The 22033-nt window shown below is 42.4% G+C and overlaps 1 protein-coding gene across 1 annotated transcript in view; it reads left to right on the top strand.

The window, feature by feature from the left end:
- Positions 1–67: 67 nt before the first annotated feature.
- glra3 (glycine receptor, alpha 3) overlaps positions 68–22033 on the top strand; it is a 252760-nt gene continuing 230794 nt past the window's right edge. The window contains exon 1 of the mRNA XM_078557604.1: positions 68–347. Coding sequence (XP_078413730.1) covers positions 277–347 — 71 coding nt within the window. The 5' untranslated portion in view covers positions 68–276. The remainder of the gene's footprint in view (positions 348–22033) is intronic.

The raw sequence follows: 22033 nt of genomic DNA, 5'->3' as shown, positions 1-22033 counted from the left end.
CACTCCAGCTCAGCGATGCCCTTGACTTTGAAGACGTGATCCTGGGACCTTTAACCGCCGGGAGAGAGAGAGAGAGAGAGAGAAACAAATACTAAAATATTTGCAGAACATTAATAAGATTTTTGCCTGCATGCAAAGGGTAGGGAAGAAATAAGGAAAATCTCATGCAGTTGAGAAGCGAGCGCTGTCCATGGTACTGGAAGCTAAGGGATTCGAGCCAGCGAGAAGAACTCATTTCAACGGCAATTCTCCACACGACCTGGTTATAAAGCCAATATGATCGAAGGCAAATGTCGCCCGGTAGCTGCTTTGTGGGTTTACTTCTGGGGAATAGCTGTGTTTCTCAGGTAAGAGCATCTTACTTTTAAGAGCCAAGTTACTTTGTTTTAAGGCTTCCTCCTCCTCGAGTCTCTCACCCACAGACATGTTGCGCTGATGTTTCCTGGTATGCAGCCTGTTGTTTCATGTTGTGCCTGTGAGCCTCGCGTTTGCGGTTAACGAACCGATTCAAAACATGTCTGGATGTAAAGGCATTTTTTTTGAGGGAATGTGAAGTTGCATGGACTTGATAGTGCTGAAAATTATCAACAAATCATAATATAGTTTTACATTGTCATGCGAGCTGAGACTCCCTTTCTTAAACTTGTCTTCCCCCAATCTTATCTCTGTAACTTCGTCATCTCTATAATTGTTTATTTTAAAGTCGATTTTCAAATATATTTTTTTTAAAAACGCCAGCAGAAAACTAAAACCAAACGGGCGATATACGAGTAATGCGATTAGGAATCAATGTTGTAATGTCACAGGTTGAAAATGCAACAGGAAGACAAACATAGCGAGCACTTCTCAATCGGCGAGTTTGGTATTGCACTCATATTGGTAAAGATTCTGTGGATCCCGTTATTGACTGAACACGCATCTAAAATCTAAAAGCAACGTGGTACAAAATCCAAAGTAAGAATCTGCATTAATTCCACGCAGAACAGTCAGCCCACCATGAACAGAATCTAATTAAATTCCTTCTGCCGACAAAAAGCCTGGGACTGAGCTATTACCTATTAACACTTAAATCGGTTGTGCCTTTTTATATAGACAGTGGAGACACCGTCATAAGGTGTTTATTGGGGTCCCCTCTTATTTTTGTCCAGTTGGACTTACTTGCCTCACACTGTGCACCAACTAGTGGCCATGGAGTTAATTTCACCGGCTGGCATCGATCTCATTTTGGATCTTTCTTATCAGTTTTACAGAGAGTGTCACAAAACACTTTTGGCTGGTCAATGGTTAAGTACAAAATGGAGATTTGTGAGAATTGCAGCTTTAACTGATGGTTTTGCGTATTTGTTTGGAATGATAATCAGCTGGTAAGTAAATTAAAATGTATTTAAGTTTGATCAGAATGAGGAACAATCACCAGAAATGGAGTTTCCATCCCTTGGCCCTGGAGAGATCCAATAGGATGGAGTTCTAGCACTTGCAACTTACACAATTCTTACAGGGCGTGACACCGTAGATGTACCTAGGATGTTTTCCTTGGCTGGTGAGTCTATAACCAGAGGACACAGTCTCAGAATAAGGGGCAGGCCATTTAAGACTGAGATGAGAAGGAATTTCTTCACTCAGAGGGTGGCGAATCTTTGGAATTCTCTGCTCCAGAGGACTGTGGAAGCTCAATCTTTGAGATGATAGATCTCTGGAAACTAATGACATCGAGAGATAATGCGTGGAACTGGTGTTGAAGTAGATGGTCAGCCATGATCTATTTGAATTGGCGGAGCAGACTTGATGGACTGAATAGTCTTCTGCTCCTATGCTCCTATGTCATATGTACTAAGTAGTCAGAATGTGGCTTGCAAAATTACAACCCCTCAGAAAATCCTTCAGCATATGTGTGTGTTTGACAAGAGATGAAAACAACATAACTTACCATGGCCAATAAGCCTTAAAGGCCAAGTTGGAAATGTTGACGAAAGTTGGTTCCTTTAGAATGTATTCCCTATTATTCTCATGAAAAGAGGACAATATTATACTGCAGATGGATTAATTCTTAATAGCCAAAGGGTATGTATCTGAAAAAAGATCATTCAAAAACAACCCTGTTATTTAGGTTTTGTTTCATATTTGTGAAGATTATTTGCAGTCCCTTTCTTTGCTTTGCCACTGTAGCTCAGTTCCCTGTTCATTTGCTTGCTAAATGTTTCCAATACTTTAATACTTATTGTGGCAGCTAGCATAATTGAGCAATTGTTGAGTGTGAAAATATTCTGAAATCAAAATTATTTTCATAGCTTACAATGATGGCTTCTCTTTGTTCTTCCATACATTATGATCATTGTAATTGATTTGAATTCCCTTGAAAATGCATCTAGCACAAGTTGACTAATGTGTTGGCACCGTTGTGAAGAAAATAGTACATGGATGTCTGATTCTGTGAATGGTTGGCCTGTGTAGCCCATAAGTATCAAAGGTGTAAGTCAATTTCATGGATCATGTGTGTAACAGCCTCAGTATTGCACAAATAATTAATAATGTCACAAACCTTATTTGTTGATATTGACAAAGTTATTTTATTTACACTTTTCACAGTAAATGTTTTGAACAAGGCATTTCAATATTTAGATTTTTTTTTAAATTAGGGTACTGGATTTTATATAGTTTGTAGAATCGTAGAGTCTTACAGCACAGAGGGAGGCCATTTGGTCCAGCATGGCAGTGTCAGCTCTTTGAAAGAGCTATCTAATTAATCCCACTCCCCTGTTTTTTCCCCAAAGCCCTACAAGTATTTATCCAAGTTAACATTCACAATGTCTTTGGTGTGACACAAGGCACACGTGAATGATTCTTAATCAGTTGCAAGAGGAATGATACAATGTTATAGTATTCACCACTGCTAACATGGACTTGAAGTCATTGGTTAGTGTATATATTCTACTAAAAATATTGAAGTCTAACTTGGGCAGCTAAACTGATTTACATTAATGTTACATCAGAATTTGAAACCAAGACTCCATTAGAACTGAACAACGTTAGGAGTCAAATATTGGAGCTTAAGCAGTAAATGTGGAAACAGTGATGGAGTAGTTGATGGTCTGCGCTGTGGTGTCTTTATCATGCATTATAAATATGATCGAATTGAGCATATAGTGAATGTATTCACATCAAATGTATGCAACACATCAAAGTTACATGTGCCTTTATTTTTGCTTGGTTTGGAGAAGTTGATCTGATACGTATTCAATTGTTATTGTCTGGAATACACAAACTGAAAAACTATTGGAAGCAAATTCCATTGTAATTTATAAAGTTGAGTTGGATAGGTATTGGAAAATGAAACATTTGCAGGGATGTGGGGAAAGGGCATGGTTTGGGACTGCTTTGATAGCTCTTTCAAAGAGCCGGAACAGGTGCAGGAATAATGGTCTGAATAGCCTCCCTCAGTGCTGTATGATCCTATGACTCCATTACATGACCTCTCAGTATTTGGTTTTAACAGTTTTTGTTGAAGCCGAATAGATAATGTGATGAGATCAAATCAAATGGTAGAAATACTTTAAAAGAGGAATCACAGAATTTTTACAGAAGAGGAGGCCATTCGGCCCATTGTGTCTGTGCCGAATGAACATATCACCTAGTGCCATTCCCCACCTTCTCCCCAAAACCTGTACATTCTTCTTTTTCAGAAAATAATCCAAATCCCTCTTAAATGTCTTAATTGTACCTGCCTTCATCATGCTCTTAATTCAATTCAATTCAAATGTTATTGTCCATTTGGATATTTGTTGTGGGTTCAGAAATCCCAAATCGCCACTGTGCGGCGTCATTCCATAGCTTGACCACACGCTATGGGAAAAAAAAGTTTCTCCTCGTGTCACCATTGCTTCTTTTGGCAATCACCTTAAATCTGGTGCCTTCTCGTTCTTGATCCTTCCACCAGTGGGAACAATTATTCCCAATCTGTTCTGTCCAAGCACAGCAAGATTTTGAATACCTCGATCACATCTCCACTCCACCTTCTCCTCTCCAAGGAAAACAGTCCCAACATCTCCACTTAATCTACGTAACTGAAATTCCTCACCTCTGGAACCATTCTCACAAATCTTCTCACCTGTCCTTCAAAATGATTAACACAAGCCATTGTGCCTACACCTTTCCCTTAACATTTTTTATTTTAGTTTCCTATATTTTATATGTCTGTAGCTTCCTAGCCTTTGTATTTTGAGGTCTGACTGAGGGAACAAGTGAGCACCTGCAGAAATCTTTATTAACTTTGCAAATGCCTTCTGTCCTTAACCAGAGGGGAATAATGAGATGTGATCCAAGCTGAAGTCCCCATTGATGGTTCAACTTCCCTATTTAGTGCTTTGTCTGATGACCTGCTGAAACCTGACAGCTCAGCACCAAGCAACTCTTATATGTGAACACTACTGAAACTGGATTTCACACATTCCTCCAACAAAGAGCACCAACCAGACATTCTTTGTGCAAGCAATGCCTATGCAATTCAACCAGAAACATTAAGCCATGTGTGCAATACATATTAGAGAAATTCATTACTTTCACAATACTGGATGTGTTAATTAAATTTAAGCCCTAGGTTGATTTCTTGATCATTGTCCCTTGTATAGCTGAAGTGGTTTAGAAATAAATTGATGTATAATTTAAACAATGATGTCAGTTGTTACAGAAGCTGAAAGTTGGATTCAATAGGAAGTGATATTTACTGAAATTAATAAAGTGGATAGCCATCTGTAGGTATAACAAGGTATAGCAGATAGGTGGCAGATGAAGTTCAATGCTGAGAAGTGTGAGGTGATACACTTTGGTGCAAAGAACATAGAGAGACAGTATAAAATAAAGGATACTATTCTAAAGGGTATGCAGGAGCAGAGAGACCTGGGTGTATATATACATAAGTCATTAAAGGTGGCAGGACAATAGAGAGAGTTGTTTCTAAAGCATAGAGTAGATTAGGCTTCATTAATAGGGGCTTAGAGTATAAGAGTAAGGAGGTTTTGACAAACTTATTTAAGACACTGGTTAGACCTCAGCTGGAGTATTGTGTACAGTTCTGGATGCCACACTATAGGAAGGATGTGAATGCATTGGACAGAGTGCAGAAGAGGTTTACGAGAATGGTTCCAGGGATGAGACCCTTGAGTTATGAGGAAAGATTGGAGAAGTTGGGACTGTTTTCCTTGGAGAGGAGAAGGCTAAGAGGAGGCTTGATAAAAGTTTTCAAAATCATAAGGGACCTGGACAAAGTAGATAGGGGGAAAAATGTTCCCGGTTGTAAATGGATTGAGAACCAGAGGGCACAGTTTTAAAGTGTTTTGAAAAGAAGCAAATGATTCTTTTTCACACAGCAAGCATTTAGGGTTTGGAATGCACAGCCGGGAAGTGTTTTGGAGGTAGGTTCGATTGAAGCATCCAAGAGGGCATTGGATGAATATCTAAATGGAAACAATGTGCAGGATTTCGGGGAAAAGGCCTGAGATTGGCACTAAGTTAAAATGCTCAGACAGCCAGTGCAGACATGATGGGCCAAATGGCCTTCTTCAGCACCATAATAATTCTGTGATTCTGTTATATTTATAAAGCACCTTTAACATAATGAAACATCCCAAAGTGCTTCACTGCAGCCTTATCAAAGAAAATTTAATGCCCAGCCATATGAGGAGATATTAGGGAAGATAACCAAAAGCTTGGCCAAAGAGGAAGGTTGTAAGGAGCATCTTAAAGGAGATAGAGAGATTTAGGGAGAGAATTCCAGAGTTCAGGTAGCCTTGGCAGCTGAAAATGTGGTCTTGAATGTTGGAGTGATTAAAATCAGGAATGCGCAAGACGCCAGGATTGAAGGATTGCAAATACCTCCGAGGGCTGCAGGGCTTTTTAAATTCTATTCTACATTTCTCACGATAACTGAAGGCACAAGGGAATTTTAAAACCAAGGCGTTTCTTTACCGGGAGCCAATGTGAGTCAGTGAGCAGAGGGGTGATGGGTGAATGGGATCTGATGAAAGATAGGACACTGGCAGCAGAGTTTTGGATGACAACAGGCGAGGTTTTCTGGCCCCGCCCACCACCAGGATCGTCCGGTTCTGCCAAAAGTCAATGGACTTTTGGCTGGGCTACCGCATCGCCTGTGGTGGGTCCTGCCAACATGTTTACAGAGCGTAAAACATGGAAAGTCAACCAGGCATGTGTTGGAATAGCGAAGACTAGAGGTAGCAAAGGCATGGATAAAGATTTCACGATTAGCACCAATGATCTTAAACTTCTCTGAGTAATATTTCCTACATTACAACAATGACAACACTTCAAAAGGAGTTCATTGGCTGCAAAGTACTTTGGGATTTCTTGAGGTCATGAAAGGCACAAAATAGATGCAAGCATTTCTTTTCCTGTGTTGTAGGCTAGAGTTGTTTAGTTTATGAATTAATTTTGCAAGGCTATGCTCTTGACACAGAAATGCTCACTGTGAGTGTAACGAAGTCATGCAACATCATAGTATTAATTACTACTTGCTGCTACAAAAGCTCCAAACTCTGCACACTTACCTGTATCAGTGTCTGCACTTGAACAGTCATTAGCCAGCCTCTGCTCTGCACCTCTGCATCTTCTGTACCTTTTCGACTGCCAGCACATTTTACTTTCCCTATTACCAGGATATTAATATTGACCCCATCCCCTGTCTTGTTAGTTTAAGTCCTTGCACACTGCATCACTTAGCTTCCTTGAATGGGCATTGGCCCTATTTTGATTCAACTTAATGCCTCTCCAATCTCAATAGCATCCCCTGCCCCAGAGGTACTCCCAGTGCCTTAGGAATTTGAGAAACCTCTTTGTGCACCAATTGTCCAGCTGTGTGTTTACTTGTCTAATCTATTGTTCTGACTTGTTCAGCACGTGGCATTGGGAGTTTCAAACCCGCTATCATCCACTCCCTCCAATCACAGAATCTCCCCACAATTCTTTCCCCCCTATTCCCATGATTAGTGCTTCTCTTCTTCCCATTGGCGACACCTTGCTCCACAGTGCCATGCTGTTTTGCTTACCCTTGCCCATGTCCTAACCATCGGTGCTGAGACCTAAAAACTATCTCAGCTCTGCAAAATATCGCTGGCATGGCATGGTTCCTCTTGGTTCCTCTGTATTCCTTGCAACTTCAGCAACTTCAAACTGACAAGGAAGGCATGTGCACAGTGGGAACTGAGGGAAAAATAACAGCAAGTCTACAGGGAGTGATAAATTTGGGATTGGACAAAGAGTTGTGCAATTTAATGACTGAAAATCAATTTAACATGACCTAAAAGTGATGAATTGTGATTTGTATTGACGGTTTTATGATATTATTGATAACGATGATCATAAACATAGTTTATACTCTATTTATTTTATATGAAATATGCATGTGTTACAATCATATAGCCTTGAATTCCAGGTTTGAATGGCTTCCATGAAAGAAAATGTTTTCATATGTTTCATTAATACTCACTGTGGTAAAATTCTGCTTGGTACACAGAGAGCTAAATGAATGTTTAAAATATTTGGCAATGGAGTTTCTGCTTTGGGCATGATTGAGAAATTGTGCTGGTTAGGTTGCAGTTTAAGCCTTTCTCTCTAGGTACCATGTCCTAAGAAGGCATTGGTGACCATGGATTTCCATGCGTTGGGCCATGGTTAAGCTTGGCAAGGTATTTTAGTGGTTTATCATGGTCTTCTCAGGAACCTCTCCCACTCTTACTGCCTGCCACAGACTTATGTTGGAAGAATTTACAAGTTGATACTAAAGCTGTTTGGCCATGTTAGGACTGCACCTTCCTTGGCCATCAAGTTTTGGAGTGCGGCTTGAACCTGGACCTTCTGGCTCAGGGGCAGTCGTGCTACCCACTGTGCCACAAGACTGCAGTTCAAGTATCCGATACAATTTGTTTGCATAATCACAAATGTAAAGTCTGCTATGAACCTGTGCAATCAGACAGTGTAATAGAATGCAATTGCTTCTTTCTCTGCTTTCCATTAAATAGCATTCCTCAATAAATTTCAGTTAGCCACCAGGTTCCATTTTATTATACAGGGGAAAATGAGGTTATCACCAATAATAAGCATTTTTAATAAGTTTGTCCAATTCCCCACCTATCAGTGATGGATTCTCCCGTCAATTCGACAGATGAGTGTTCTGCAAGGAGTCCAGTTGTTCGCCATCTAAGTTCATGTCGTCTCATATGTGATGTTAAACCAAATCTTTATTTGCAGATCCAACTGCAAATATTACATATGAAGTCACTATTGGAGGGGTGGGTGAAGACATTGACTTTATGGTATACTCGTTTGGCGTGTAGGGACCTGACTCTTTCCCCTTAAAAGGTTGAGATTGCTTAATGACTTCTCCATTTGTATCTGGCCAGGATTGTTTTTCCAATGTAGTGGGGCCAAACCTAAAAGCTTGAGATTGGCTTTCAGAATATCTTGGTATCTAAGTTTGGGACTGGTGCGGGTTCCCTTTCGCTGCAGGCTGTAGCACACTGCTGGAATCCTCCATGCAAGCAATATGACCGACCTATTGGGGCTGAGATCTGATGATCGTGCTCTCAATAGCAGGCATGCAGCACCTTGCAAAAGAACATTGGTGCTAAGGATTCTGTCCTGCTACTTGACACTGCAGAGAGACCTGAAGCAGTGATGATGGAATGCATCCAGTTGCTTTCTGTGACACCAGTAGGTTGTCCATGACTCTCAGCCATAGGAAAGAGGTGAAAACAACTGCCTGGTAGACTTTAATCTTTGTTTTGAGACAAACTCTATTCTCTCGGTAAAGCCTGTGGGTGAGCCTGTCGAACGCTGAGCTTGCTAGGCGATGGGTGATCTCTTCATTCAACGTGGTGCGTTGCAGACAATACTCCCAAGGTAGCACATTGATACTTAATCAGTAACCTCATTGAAAGTCACTGAAAATGACTTAAAGAAACACTATGCTTTACAATTTAATTATTTACATTGACCACACTGGTTAATTTTGTAGTGAATTAAATACTTTTGCTATGAAATAAAAAATTTGAAATGTGTCTACTATTGCCTGTGTGCCGAGGAAATTGAGTGCAAAATGCAAAGTTTAATTATTGCACTTTCTGCCAACTCCACTGGGTTCGGGTGTCTGCAACAGTTTGTTAAACTGGCAAAATAGCCACTTAATCATTTGAGTAGAGCATTATCAAAGCCAATCCAGCTGCACCAATGTCAGAGTAACAAGGAGGGGGATGCTGAAGACAAAAGTGATGATCAATAGTGTGTGGGCTAGGAGAGGAGCTACTGACTGCCATATATCAGTAATCTCCTTGGAGCGAGTTCCACATGGCTAGCATAAAAGCATAAGAAGAAATCATATATTACATAGGATATATGACGCAGTAATAGGCCATTCGACCCAGCCAGTTATTGCTGGTGATTATGCTCCACTTGAGCCTCCTTCCAATTTTATCCTCCATCTAAATATATCATCTTAACTCTCTCTTCCCTTTACCCTCATATGCTTGTTTACCTCCATTTAAATGCATCTGTACCATGTGCTTCAATCACTTACTGTGGTAGCAAGTTCAACACTCCCATCGATCTTTGAATAAAGAAGTTTCTTCTGAATTTCCTATTGGATTTCTTGGTGACTATCTTATATTGATGGCCTCTAGTTATGCTGTCCCCCACAAGATGAAATATTCTCTGAAGAGGATGCACCCTCTCTATCAAACGATTCATAATTCTAAACAACTCTACTAGGTCACCCTTCAGCCTTTATTCAAGAAAAAAGTCCAGTGCTTGGTTTTATTTTTTTAATGGCCTTGTTAATATATGGTGCAACCTATAGTGATTAATGTATTTATGCTCTGAGATCCCTTTGTTCCATTACCCCACCTGGAGCTGCACCTTCCACGTAACAAGTGACTCGCTTAACCTTCTGAACAAAATGTTCTATCTCACATTCATCTGTGGTGAACACCACTTGCCAATTTAATATAAAAGCAAAGCACAGCAGATGCTGGAAATCTGAAATGAAAACAGAAAATGGCTGGGAAAACTCAGCAGGCCGGGAAGCTTGTGTGGAGAGAGAAACAGGGTTAACATTCGAGTCCGTATAACTCTTTGAAGCTAAAGGTAAGAAGAAATGTGGCAGGTTTTATAGTGTTTAAGAGCGGGTGGAGCAGGTAAAGCAAAATAGAAGGTGAGGGATGGTGGAAACTAAGGAGAAATTTGACAAAGATGTCATGGAAAAAGGGAGTGTTAATGGTTGTGTTAAAGACTAAAGAAGGTGCTGATAGTGGCACCAAGGTAAGATAGCAGAATGTGTTAATAGCAGAACAAGGGTCAGCACTCTGAAAGCAAAACATAAGAAGAAGTGACAGATAGCCCTGTGGAGGGGGGTGGGGTGGGGTTGGGGAAATTAATAAACAAATATAAAATTGGATTTTAAAGGGGGTAAAGATGGAGGAGAGAGTTCATGGTCTGAAGTTGCTGAACTCAACATTAAGTATGGAAGGCTGTAAAGTGCCTAGTCGGAATATGAGGTGCTGTTCCTCTAGTTTGCACTGGGCTTCACTGGAACAGTGCAGCAGGCCAAGGATGGACATGTGAGTATGAGAGCAGGATGGTGAGTTGAAGTGGCATGCGACAGGAAGATCTGGGTCATGCTTGTGGACTAAGTGAAGGTGCTCCGCAGAGCAGTCACCCAGTCTGTGTTTAGTCTCCTCAGTGTAGAGGAGACCATATTGGGAGCAGCGAATACAGTAGACCAAATTGAAGGAGGTGTAAGTGAAGTGCTGCTTCACCTGTAAGGAGTGTTTGGGGCCTAGGATGGTGAGAAGTGGGAGGTAAAACAGCAGGCGTTTCAGTTCCTGCGATTTCATGGGAAGGGGATGAGGAGTTGCAATGGGTACCCGTGTGGTTCCCAGTTATGCCTGTCTCTTTATGGGGTATGTGGAATGTTCCTTGTTCCAGTCCTACTCAGGCCCCCTCCAGCTACTCTCTTTCCAGTACATTTATGACTGTATCAGTGCTGTTTCATGCTCTCATCTGGGCCTGTAAAAATTTATCAATTTACTTTCAATTTCCACCCCTCTCTCACTTTTACATGATCCATCTCCTACACCTCCTTCCCCTCCCTTGACCCCTCTGTCTCCATTTCTGGTAATAGACTGTCTACCAATATTCATTACAAGCCCACCGACTCCCACAGCTACCTCGAGTACAGCTCCTCACACCCTGCTTCTTATCAGGACTCCATCCAATTCTCCCAGTTCCTCCATCTTCGTTGCATCTATTCTGATGATGCTACCTTCCAAAACAGCACTTCTGACAAGTTTTCCTTTTTCCTTAACTGAGGATTCCCCCCACCACCACTGTGGTTGACAGGGCCCTCAACCATGTCTGACCCACCTCCTGCACTTCTGCCCTCACACCTTCCCCTCCCCCCCAGAACCAAGATAGGACCCTCCTTGTCTTCACTTTTCACTCTACCAGCCTTCATATTCAAAGGATCGTCCTCCTCCATTTCCGCCAACTCCAGCATGTTGCAACAACATCCTCCCCTCGTCCCCTCCCCACCCACCTCCCTGCCACCACCCCCCCATCAACATTCTGTAGAGACCATTCCCTCCGTGACACCCTGGCCCATCACCCCCAACTCCTCATCCTCTTCCTACAACACCTTCCCATGCAACCACAGAAGGTGCAACATCTGCCTCTTTACCTCCTCCTTCCTCACCATCCAATGCCCAAACACTCCTTTCAGGTGAAACAGTGCTTCACTTGCACCCCTTCAATTTGGTCTACTGTTTTCGCTGCTAGAGGAGACCGCATTGGGAGCAGTGGTCTCCTCTACATTGGGGAGATTAAATGTAAACACCTTCGCTCAATCCACAAGCATGACCCAGACCTTCTTGTCGCTTGCCCTTTCAAATCACCACCCTGATCTCATGCCCACATGTCCACCCTTGGCCTGCTGCAATGCTCCACAGTGTTTTGCTTTCACAGAGCGCTGACCTTTGTTCTGCTATTAACACATTCTGTTATCCCATCTTTATGCCACTATCAGCACCTTCTTTAGTCTTTAACACTACCATGAACACTCCTTGTCCCGTGTCCATGATATCTTTGTCAAATTTGTCCTTAGCTCCCACCTATCCCTAACCTCCTATTTTGCTCCATCTGCTCCATCCCCTCTTAAACATAAAATCCATCACATTTCTACTTCTCTTTATCTCTGAGGTCATACGGACGCGAAACGTTAATTCTGTTTCTCTCTCCACAGATGCTGCCAGACCTGAGTTTTTCCAGCATTTTCTGTTTTTTATATAGTTTGCCAATTATTTTCCCATTCTACAAGTTTACTAATGTCCTCCTGTAATTTGTTGCAGTCATCCACAATATTGACCATCGCTCCATCCCAATTTGATGTCATCCACAAATTAGGAAATTATGCTTTTGATCCCAAAGTCCAAGTTCTTAATGTAAATCATGAATACCATTGATCCTTGTTGAACACCACTTCCCCATCTTCTGCCACCCTGGATGACTACCCATTCCTCCCACTTTCTGCTTTCTGTCTTGAAGCCAGCTAGTAGCATATTCTGCCACTTGTCCTCTGACCCTGCATTCCCTGACTTTATTCATTAATCTATTATGGATCACCTTATCGAAGGCCTTTGAAAATCCAGATAAATTACAGCTACTGCATTGCTATTGTTTGCTCTCTGTTATCTCCTCAAAAAATAGGAGTAGGCCATACAGGCTGATCTGAACTTCTACATCAACTCCACTCTCCCACCATATTGCCATATTTCTTGATTCACTTAGTGCCCAAAAGTCTATTGATCTCTTCCTTGAATAGATTTAACAACTGGGTAGCCATGGCCCCCCTGGGGTTGATAATTCTGAAGATCAGGATCCTCTGAGTGAAGAAATTTCTTTTAACCTCAGTTATAAATGGCTGACCCTTTCCTGAGATTATCACCTCTCATTCTAGACTATCCAACAATCTCTCACTGATTTACCCTGTCATGCCCTCTAAGAAGTTTATACATTTCAATGACATCACCACTCATTCTTCTATATCTAGAAAATATAAACCCATTCTAATTAATCTTTCCTCATAGGACAACCCTTTCATACCAGGAACCTAATGCACCTTTTTTGCATCCTCTAGACAAGGAGACCATATTATACAGTGTATACCATGGGGCTGAAGTTTTCTGTCGATGAGCAGGGGGCGGGGCCCGCTCACCGACACAAAAATGACACAGGATGGCATCGGGAGGAACCCCCAAAATCATCCCCCCCCTATTAAATCTTCAGGAAGGTGGGGGCACAGCGAAATCAGCTGCGGACCCGCTGACCTGTCAATGGCCAATTGAGGCCATTGACAGGACAATTAAAACAATTAAAGGCCCTGCCCGTCCAACCTCTTAAGGGTCAGCCAGGAGCCCCAGCGGGCTTCTGAAAAAACATAAAACCTCATCCACTGGCGAGATGAGGTTTCATGTAGGGTTTAAAAAAGTTTATTAAAGTTTCAGTGAAATTTATTAACATGTCCCATCTCATGTGACATTGTCACATGAGGGGGACATGTTAAGGGTTCTTTTATTTTTCTATTTTTAAAGTTTATGCAGATGTCAGCGATCTCCCTGAGGCTGCACTTAGCCTCAGGGAGATGTGCGCTCTTTTGTGTGCAAGTATGAAAGAGCGCACTCTCACTTTTGGGGAATACCCCCCCGCCCGCACAAGAAGCGCATAGCGCTTCCCGCCGGACGGCACGCTGGGTGGGCCTTAATCGGCCCGCCCACTTAAAATGGCGGCGGGGCCCGCTTCTCTGGCAGGGATCGGCTCCCCGCCCGCCAGAGATTGGGTCCGGCCCGCCCGCCCGATGGGCAGAAAATTCTGCCCCGTATGTGGTGTCACCAAAGGTGGCGTCACCGATATATATAATTGCAGCACAATATCCTTATTCTTACACTCCGACTCCCTGTAACAAAGACTGGCAAACTACTTGGCTTCCTTGCCTTGTCTGTGTCTGCTGCCTCTGAACCCCAACATTTACTAGTCTCTTACCTTTCCCATTCTTCTGGTCAAAATGAATAATTGCAGGATTTTCCACATTATGCTTCATCTGCCCCCTTCTTGCCCTCCTAATTTTTTTTTCATTCATTCATGGGATTTGGGCATCACTGGCTAGGCCAGCATTTATTGCCCATCCCTAATTGCCCTTGTTTAGTGGGCGTTTTACATTAAGAGTCAATCACATTGCTGTGGGTCTGGAGTCACACGTAGGTTAGATCAGACAGGGGACAGCAGGTTTCCTTCACTAAAGGGCATTAGTGAGCCAGATGGATTTTTACAGCAATCAGCAATGGTTTCAATGTCATCAGACTTTTAATTCCAGATTTTTATTGAATTCAAATTTCACCATGTACTATGGTGGGATTCAAATCCGGGGCATTACCCTGGGTCTCTTAAATACTGGTCTAGTGACAATGCTGTGCCACCTGACCTACACTTCTTTGTAGCATCTTTACATCCTCCTCACAGCTTACTTTCCCAGCTAACTTTAACACATTTTTACTCGTCACAGTAGAATTTTTTACCTACACCTAGAAACAAGGTTTTCGTTCCATGCTCAGTGACCTTGGAGTAGCAGAGCATCTCCGTGGGAGTTCCCAGCTACAATCTTGCATTTTACTCAGCAATTTGTGAGTTGACATTAGTAGATTGTTTAATCGCACAAAACTTTCAGATCAATTCAATTTGATTCAAATATATTTGGCAATTCATTGCAGGTACATTGCTTGTTCATTAAAAATCACGTAAAATGATAAAGAAAAATTACATCATTAGCAGACAAACCAAAACCAACAGTCACAAGTTTCATGAGTGTTTTTTGTAATTCACTGATATCATTAGCTCTCATAAGATATGTTAAAAACTGATGAAGAACTTGAAGGCAGTAAACTGATACAATGAGCAATGTAAAATCCTGTGTCACCGCAGTGACGTACCATCTTAATCTTTTATTTTTTTTTATTCATCCATGGGATGTGGGCATCACTGGCTAGGCCAACATTTATTACCCATCCCTAATTGTCCTTGTTCAGAGGGCATTTTTTAAGAGTCAGCCACATTGCTGTGGATCTGGAGTCACATGTAGCCCAGACCAGGTTAAGGGCAACAGATTTCCTTCCCTATAGGACATGAGTGATCCAGATGGGTTTTTATGACAATAAGCAATGGTCGTCATTAGACTTCCAATTCCGGATTTTTTTTTATTGAATTCAAGTTCCACCATCTGCCCGTGGTGGGATACAAACCCAGGTCCCCGAAGCATTACCCTGGGTCTCTGGATTATCAGCCCAGCGACAATACCACTGTGCCTCTGCCTCCCCTTAGTCACATAATGTTAAATGTGTAGCAGATCTACCTTTTAAACTTACAGCAATTTGACCTTTTCAATGTATAGCAGGTCCACATTTTAAACATAGAACAGACCCATACTATTAAACGTACAGCAGCTCCACAACATGTTAACAGGCAATGTGATAAACATGAATCCACTGTGAAAGATCACATTTGAGTTCATAAGTGGATAAGGGGAGTCATTCTAACTTGAGGCACACAACAGGAGGAGCATGACAGTCCACTGTTACCGCAGTGAGGCCTGAGCCATTTCGAAGCCTGGGCCTCAGTTACAGGCCAGAGAGCTTGAGGCACCACCATTTTGAGGGGATGTGAGATCAGATAGTTCCCATAATGAGCAGACTAACAGTCCGAGCCTGGGGCAGGGAAACGTGATTCCAGGCGGGGGAGGCCTTGCGCTGGCCAATAGTGAACTGAGGTTTTATTGTGGGCTCAATGTGGCCATTTCTTCTCTTCCAAGACCAGGAAAAGTAAAAGTTAAAACATCATTTTTTTGGGCTGTTTACTGAACAGCCTCTGGTGATCCCTTTACTTAGCACAGGTTAAGCTACTCTGCGCTGGTACAAACTGGCCGAACGTGTGCAGTCAGCCCACTTGTATCTTCATGTCCTCTGCATGTCATAGGAATCCAATTTGCATCTTACAAGTGGCTTCCCAACCTGAAACTAGCAGGTGCTCCAGCCACTCCTCTGGGCCCTGCTCAAGGTGATGATGACGAGGAGTGTCAGTGTAAATGGGGTGGACAGTGACCCTGTGCCACATTGTGTCCATGACTGTACTCTTAGGCATCAGGAATGACTGGGGTTTCACCAGTTCAGTTGCTTATTTTGTCGAAGCACTTTAATAATGTTTTGAATTGTTCAAGTAACATGATACATCCTCCTTTATATTTAAAGTATATAAAGAAAAACCATGGACCAAGCTCATTGACTATTCTAGCAACTTTCGTATTTTCCTTTGCATTTCAGCCTTTAATTATTCCCCCTCTTAGAGTCCAACTCCAGCCGAAAACAGGGACAGAATAGATGGTGCACTGAGAATGAGCTAGGCCTGACATTCATCCGAAATTAGGGGGAGAATTTTCTCCCCATTGGGTGGGCCAATTGGGAGCGGGCACGGGCGGATGCAGAGCCGATCACCGCCCGCAATCGGCTGCGCGTCACCATTTTACGTGGGTGGCCCAATTAAGGCCCGCCCTGCGGCCGGGGGAGGAGGGAGAGTCGGGGCCTGCGCAGAAATCTCCCTGAGGCATGGAGCTGCCTCAGGGAGATTAAGACTAAAATGAAACATTGAAAAAAAGAAAAAAAGAAAATTATTCAAACATGCCCCCAGTGTCACATGAGCTGGGACATGTTTACGAATTGTCATGAAAATTTTTACTGAACGAATAAACCCCTCATGAAACCTCATCCCGCCCGTGGATGAGGTTCCATGATAAATGTGAAAGCCGCCTGGGCTCTTCACCTGCCCACCCCCCCACCCCCCCCCCCCCCCCCCCCCCCCGCCAACCTTAAGGCTGGACGGGCAGCCCTGACAATTAGTTTAATTGGTTGATTAATGGCCTTAACAGGCCTTTGGCGGGCGCACAGCCAACTCCGGTGCATGCTCGCTGAACGGAAGACAGGAATGACGCGCGGTGACGTCGGAACGCACGCCCGACTTCACTGCGTGTCATTTTATGCATCGGTACGCAGGGCCCACCCCCGCACACCGAACAGAAGGTTCTGCCTAGGTCTCACATCTCAGCAGCACATTTCCTGCGATCTGCGGCCACCAATCAGGTATCAAGGGTCAGCTTGCTGGTTTAATCAGGACCAATTTGAAATGGCTGCCTCCCTGGCAGTGGCCCTGAGGAGGGAGAAGAGCAGGAAGGGATGAATGCTTTCAGACTGGAAGTGACCCTCAGAAGTTCCATGAAGCTAGGAGGAGCACTGTTTGGTTCACGCAAAAGTAAAATGAAAATAAAAACAAACCTTATTTTGTTGATGGTCATTGCTTAGACCACAGTAACCATTGGAAAACCTGACAGAGCTTGACTGATGGGTACTCTGCTCACTGTTGACTGGTGTTACCGATGAGTTTTTAAAGAGGCATTTGGCTTTTCTTTAGCATATTCAAGGAACCTCAATGCCTATTTAAGGCAGTCGTCCCGGATGCCTCAATATGGGTGGAAGACCATTATGGTGTCAGGCATTTCTGATGTCTTTGGGGCTTGAGACATAGCCTCTCAAAGTTAACAATTTTCTAACCCATTTTACATTCAAAAATGGGGAAACAGGACCTACTTTATTGTTCACAATCTTGGAAAGATAAATTGATGTGTGCTATTCGCACTTGGATTCAGGATAGTGCTGAAACATGCAAATCAAATGTAAAAATGTGTGTGAAAGTGAAAATTGACCCCAGTGTGTGCACTTTGTGGTGTTTGTTTATTTATGCTGTGTGTGCAGATGTAGCCTATGTGCAGAGTGACCAACTGTCACGTATTTTAAGGGATTGTCCCTTATTTTGATTGTTTGCCTTGTGTCCCTTAAGGGACTCCTTTTGTCCCTTTATTCCTAAGGACAGCCTATGGGAGATTGATTCTTGGAGTCTCCAGGGTGAACTTGAGTGACTTGAGTGGGGCAGCAATTGAGTGAGTGGGTCGGCCAGCAGAGAACATTGTGACTGAACAAGATTAATTGTATGTTTTTGTTAATTTTAACCCACCCCCCCCCCCCTACTTTTATGGCTCCAAGACCCCCTTCCCCCAAACACCTCTCATGTTGAACCCACCCCACCCCACATCATGGTCACCATCAACCCCGTCTCCATGGTTCAAAGGTCAAAGTGTCCCTTATTTTACTTCATAAAAGTTTGTCGCCCTGTGTTTGTGGTGGGTGTGTGTTTGTGTATGCTGTGTATATGTGTGTGTGCATGGGCAGTAGTTGTGAGTAGTTAGTATATATGATGTTGTTTATCTATGTGTACACGGAAAGGAATATGTGGAATGGCATGGTGTAAGGTATCTCTATGTTTGACTGTGTGCATGTGTGCTGAATGTCAGCGATGTATATGTGATGTTTTATGGTAACTGTGTGTGGTGATTGCAGTGTGATGTGTGTATGTATGTATATTGAAAATATTGTGTGCGCATGGTGATGTGTGAGGGTTCTACAAGTGGTTAATGGGTATGGTGTTGTGTGCAGAGATTGTTTTGAGTCTGATAGCTATTTGCCTGTGCATTTTATTTACAGATGTCGTGCGCGTACATGTGCTGCGAGAGCGTTGTGGGTGTGTGCATCAATAGGGTGTATACTACTTTGAAGCTGTCAGAAATTATGTAGCGGAAATGTACCATGAAAAATGGACTGTTCTACCTTGATCCATTAATTCTAAACATAATCATAAGATATCAGTGAAGAAAATGTTCCATTTTATGGCACAACTATACATCATGTTGATATTAAGGAGCACACTTGGAAGCAGAACAATGATGATGGATAGCACTGCTGACATGATTTTATATTGCAATAATAGATAATATAGCACAGTCTTGCCTCATGTTGTGGAATAGCATTTATCTATACATCATTTCAATTATAATCTCAGTATGATACATCAAATGAAAGTCAAATAGTGTGACACGATTTTGTTAGACGCTATTCTGAGCAATGTTGTTCTGAACAGCAAGATGTGGTATTAGAATATTAAACCAACATCTTGCCGAATGCTTGAATATTTATGCCCTTTCGCATAAACAACTCATGCTGTGGATTTTGTATGACTTGCCTTCTCATTGCAAAGCGCATAGTTTGTGCACAAATACAAAGCAATCCTGTTGGATCCTAGCCATCTATAGTTGATGCGTTTGAATGATTGAATATTCAAAGGGCAAGTTTCCCATTTCAGCTGTGATATTATTCCCAGTTAACCTTACCGTGGCTTTGATATGCTACTAAGTCTTGATTTTCCTCTTTGAATACACCAGAATGACTATATTTTAACCAGACTCCAAAGGAAAAACGCGGTGCAGCCCAGGAAACATGCTTGTGAGGAACAGAAAACCAGACCTAAGAATTTATAAAAATACAAAATAAAATCAAGACTCAATTGAAACCCACAACATTTCTGAGATTTTTTTTTTTATTCACCCTAACTATTGCCCATCCCCAATTGCCCTTATTTGGAGGGCATTTAAGAGTCAGCTATATTGCTGTGGGCCTGGAGTCACATGGAGATCAGACCCAAGTGATGGCAGCAGATTTCCTTCCCCTAAAGGGCATCAGTGAACCAGAGAGGTTTTTTTTTTAAATGACAATCAGCAATGGTTTTATGGCCATCATTAGACTTTTGATTCTAGATTTTTATTCTGCCATCTGCTGTGGTGGGATTTGAACTGAGGCCCTCAGCACATTACCCTGGGGGCTTCTGGATTACCTGTCCAGTGACAATACCACCATGCCACTATCTCACTTTCTTCCATTAGCTCCATCTTACGCAATCTAATGCCCCCAAACTATTCGCTCCCAATGGCCTCTCAATTAACAGTTCAGTCCCTGCTGCCCAAAATGGTGGGATTGGCATGCAAACTAATACTTAAATGAGGCACCCTTCTGCTGAGGCGGGCACTTCCTCTGCCAGTGGCCTCACTCACTCGAAAAGGTGTCACAGATTAAAGTGGAGCCTATTGCTGTCAGATGGCATTTCTGCCCATTTTTCACTTCCAGCAGCCACAATCAGGTGAAATCAAGGGGGTTGGGGGTGGAAATCTAAGCATGGGTGCAATATGGGGTGAAGTTACTAAACATCTAGAGAAATAGGTCCAAGCAGGAATAGTGAGCATGGTTTCAACAGGGTAGGTCATACTTGTATCGACCTTCTGTGAAGAAATAACAGGTTTCGAATTGAATGGCGGGACAAACTTGAAGAGAAAATTAGCCAACTCCAGCCCATATTTTTTTACGTTCTTATGTAGGTAAATGAAGTGCAGTGGGTGTGGTCGATTGGAATTTTCAAAAAGTGTTGGGTAAGGTACCACATGCAGCACTTAAAACAAAGTTAAAGCTATGTATGGGCTAGTACCACGTTGGTTATTGCAAGCTGGAGTAGCACTCAAAAGGATATTGTAGGTCATGGCATGGTTTTTCTGTCCGTTTAAATGAATAGAGAAAGATTCAAAAGCTACAGGCCTGTCGTTTCCTGGTCAGCAGGAAAGTGCCATCTCACTGGGAACACCTGATAATAGAATCAAGCCTATCGAGCTAAAGGGAAGGTGAACATAAGGAGAGAGAAAGATCGTTGGAAGATGGAGAGAGATTGCTGAATTTGGTGGTACAGAGGGATATGTACTAGGTGCCCTAGTACATGAATCACAAAAGTTAGCTTGCAGATACAGCAAGTGATTAGAAAAACAAATGGAACATTAGCATTTATTGCAAGACGAATGGAATATAAAAATAGGAAGTTTTACCTCAGCTGTACAGGGTCTTGGTAAGACCATATCTGGAGTGCTGTGTACAGTTTTGGTCTCCCTATTTGAAGAAGGATATAATTGCTTTTGAAGAGTTCAGAGAAGGTACACTTGACTGATTCCTGGGATGAAGGGCTTATCTTATGAAGAAAGGTTAAACAGGTTGAACCAAACATATTGGAGTTTAGAAGAATGAGAGGTGATCTTACTGAAACATATAAGATCGTGAGGGGAATTGACAGGGTGGATACTGGAAATATATTTTCTCTTGTTGTGGAGACACAGTTTAAAAATAAGAGGTCTCCCTTTTAAGATGGAGATGAGGGGATTTTTTTTTCTCTCTCTCTCAAGAGAGTCATTAGTCTGTGGAATTCTCTTCCTCAGAAAGCATTTATGCAAAGCTAGGTTGTATAGATATTTGATAGACAAGGAAGTCAAGGGTTCTGGGGCAGACAAGAAAGTGGAGTTGAGACCACAATCAGATCAGCCATGATCGTATCATATGCTGGAGCAGGCTCGAGGGGCTGAATGGCCTGTTCCTGCTCCTGCTCCTAAGTCCTGTGTATCTGTGTTCTTGTAAGACAGAAAACAAAGGGTCAGTGTAAAGGGAAATTTCTTGGACTGGCAAGGTGTGGTGAATGGCTCTGGACAGGGGTTTGTGTTGGATCCATGCTTATTCACAGTGTAGGCAAGTGATCTGTGCTTTGGGATTCGTCTCAGCTCTGAATTTTGCAAAGCTGGGTGCCAGAGGAGTGTTCAGATGTGGAGTTGTCTTGACACAAGCAATTCTTTTAAAAAGGAAACAGATAGTTTCTTGAAAAAGAGGAATGTTAATGGGTGTATTGAGCAAGCAGGAGAGGTGAATCAGAATAGATGGATCATGTGGGTAAAAAGATCAATACAGACCTCATGGGCCAAATGGCTTGTTTTTGCACTGCAGTATTTTATAATTCTACAATGAAGCAGTGAGAGGTCTAATTCTGAATAATGTTCTGTTTTATTAAATTATATGTATTTCAGCACCAATATAAAATCAGAGTAAGTCGTGTTTAAAAATGTGCAATAGCTAAATTCATACAGCAATTCCTTATTGTGACATTTAACTGCCAGCAGTACTAGTAAGAGACA

Source organism: Cetorhinus maximus, chromosome 2 (genome assembly GCF_964194155.1).
Source record: "Cetorhinus maximus chromosome 2, sCetMax3.hap1.1, whole genome shotgun sequence".
Lineage (NCBI taxonomy): Eukaryota > Metazoa > Chordata > Chondrichthyes > Lamniformes > Cetorhinidae > Cetorhinus > Cetorhinus maximus.
Note: the sequence above shows the minus strand (reverse complement) of the source record. Positions and strands in the feature narration are given on the sequence as shown.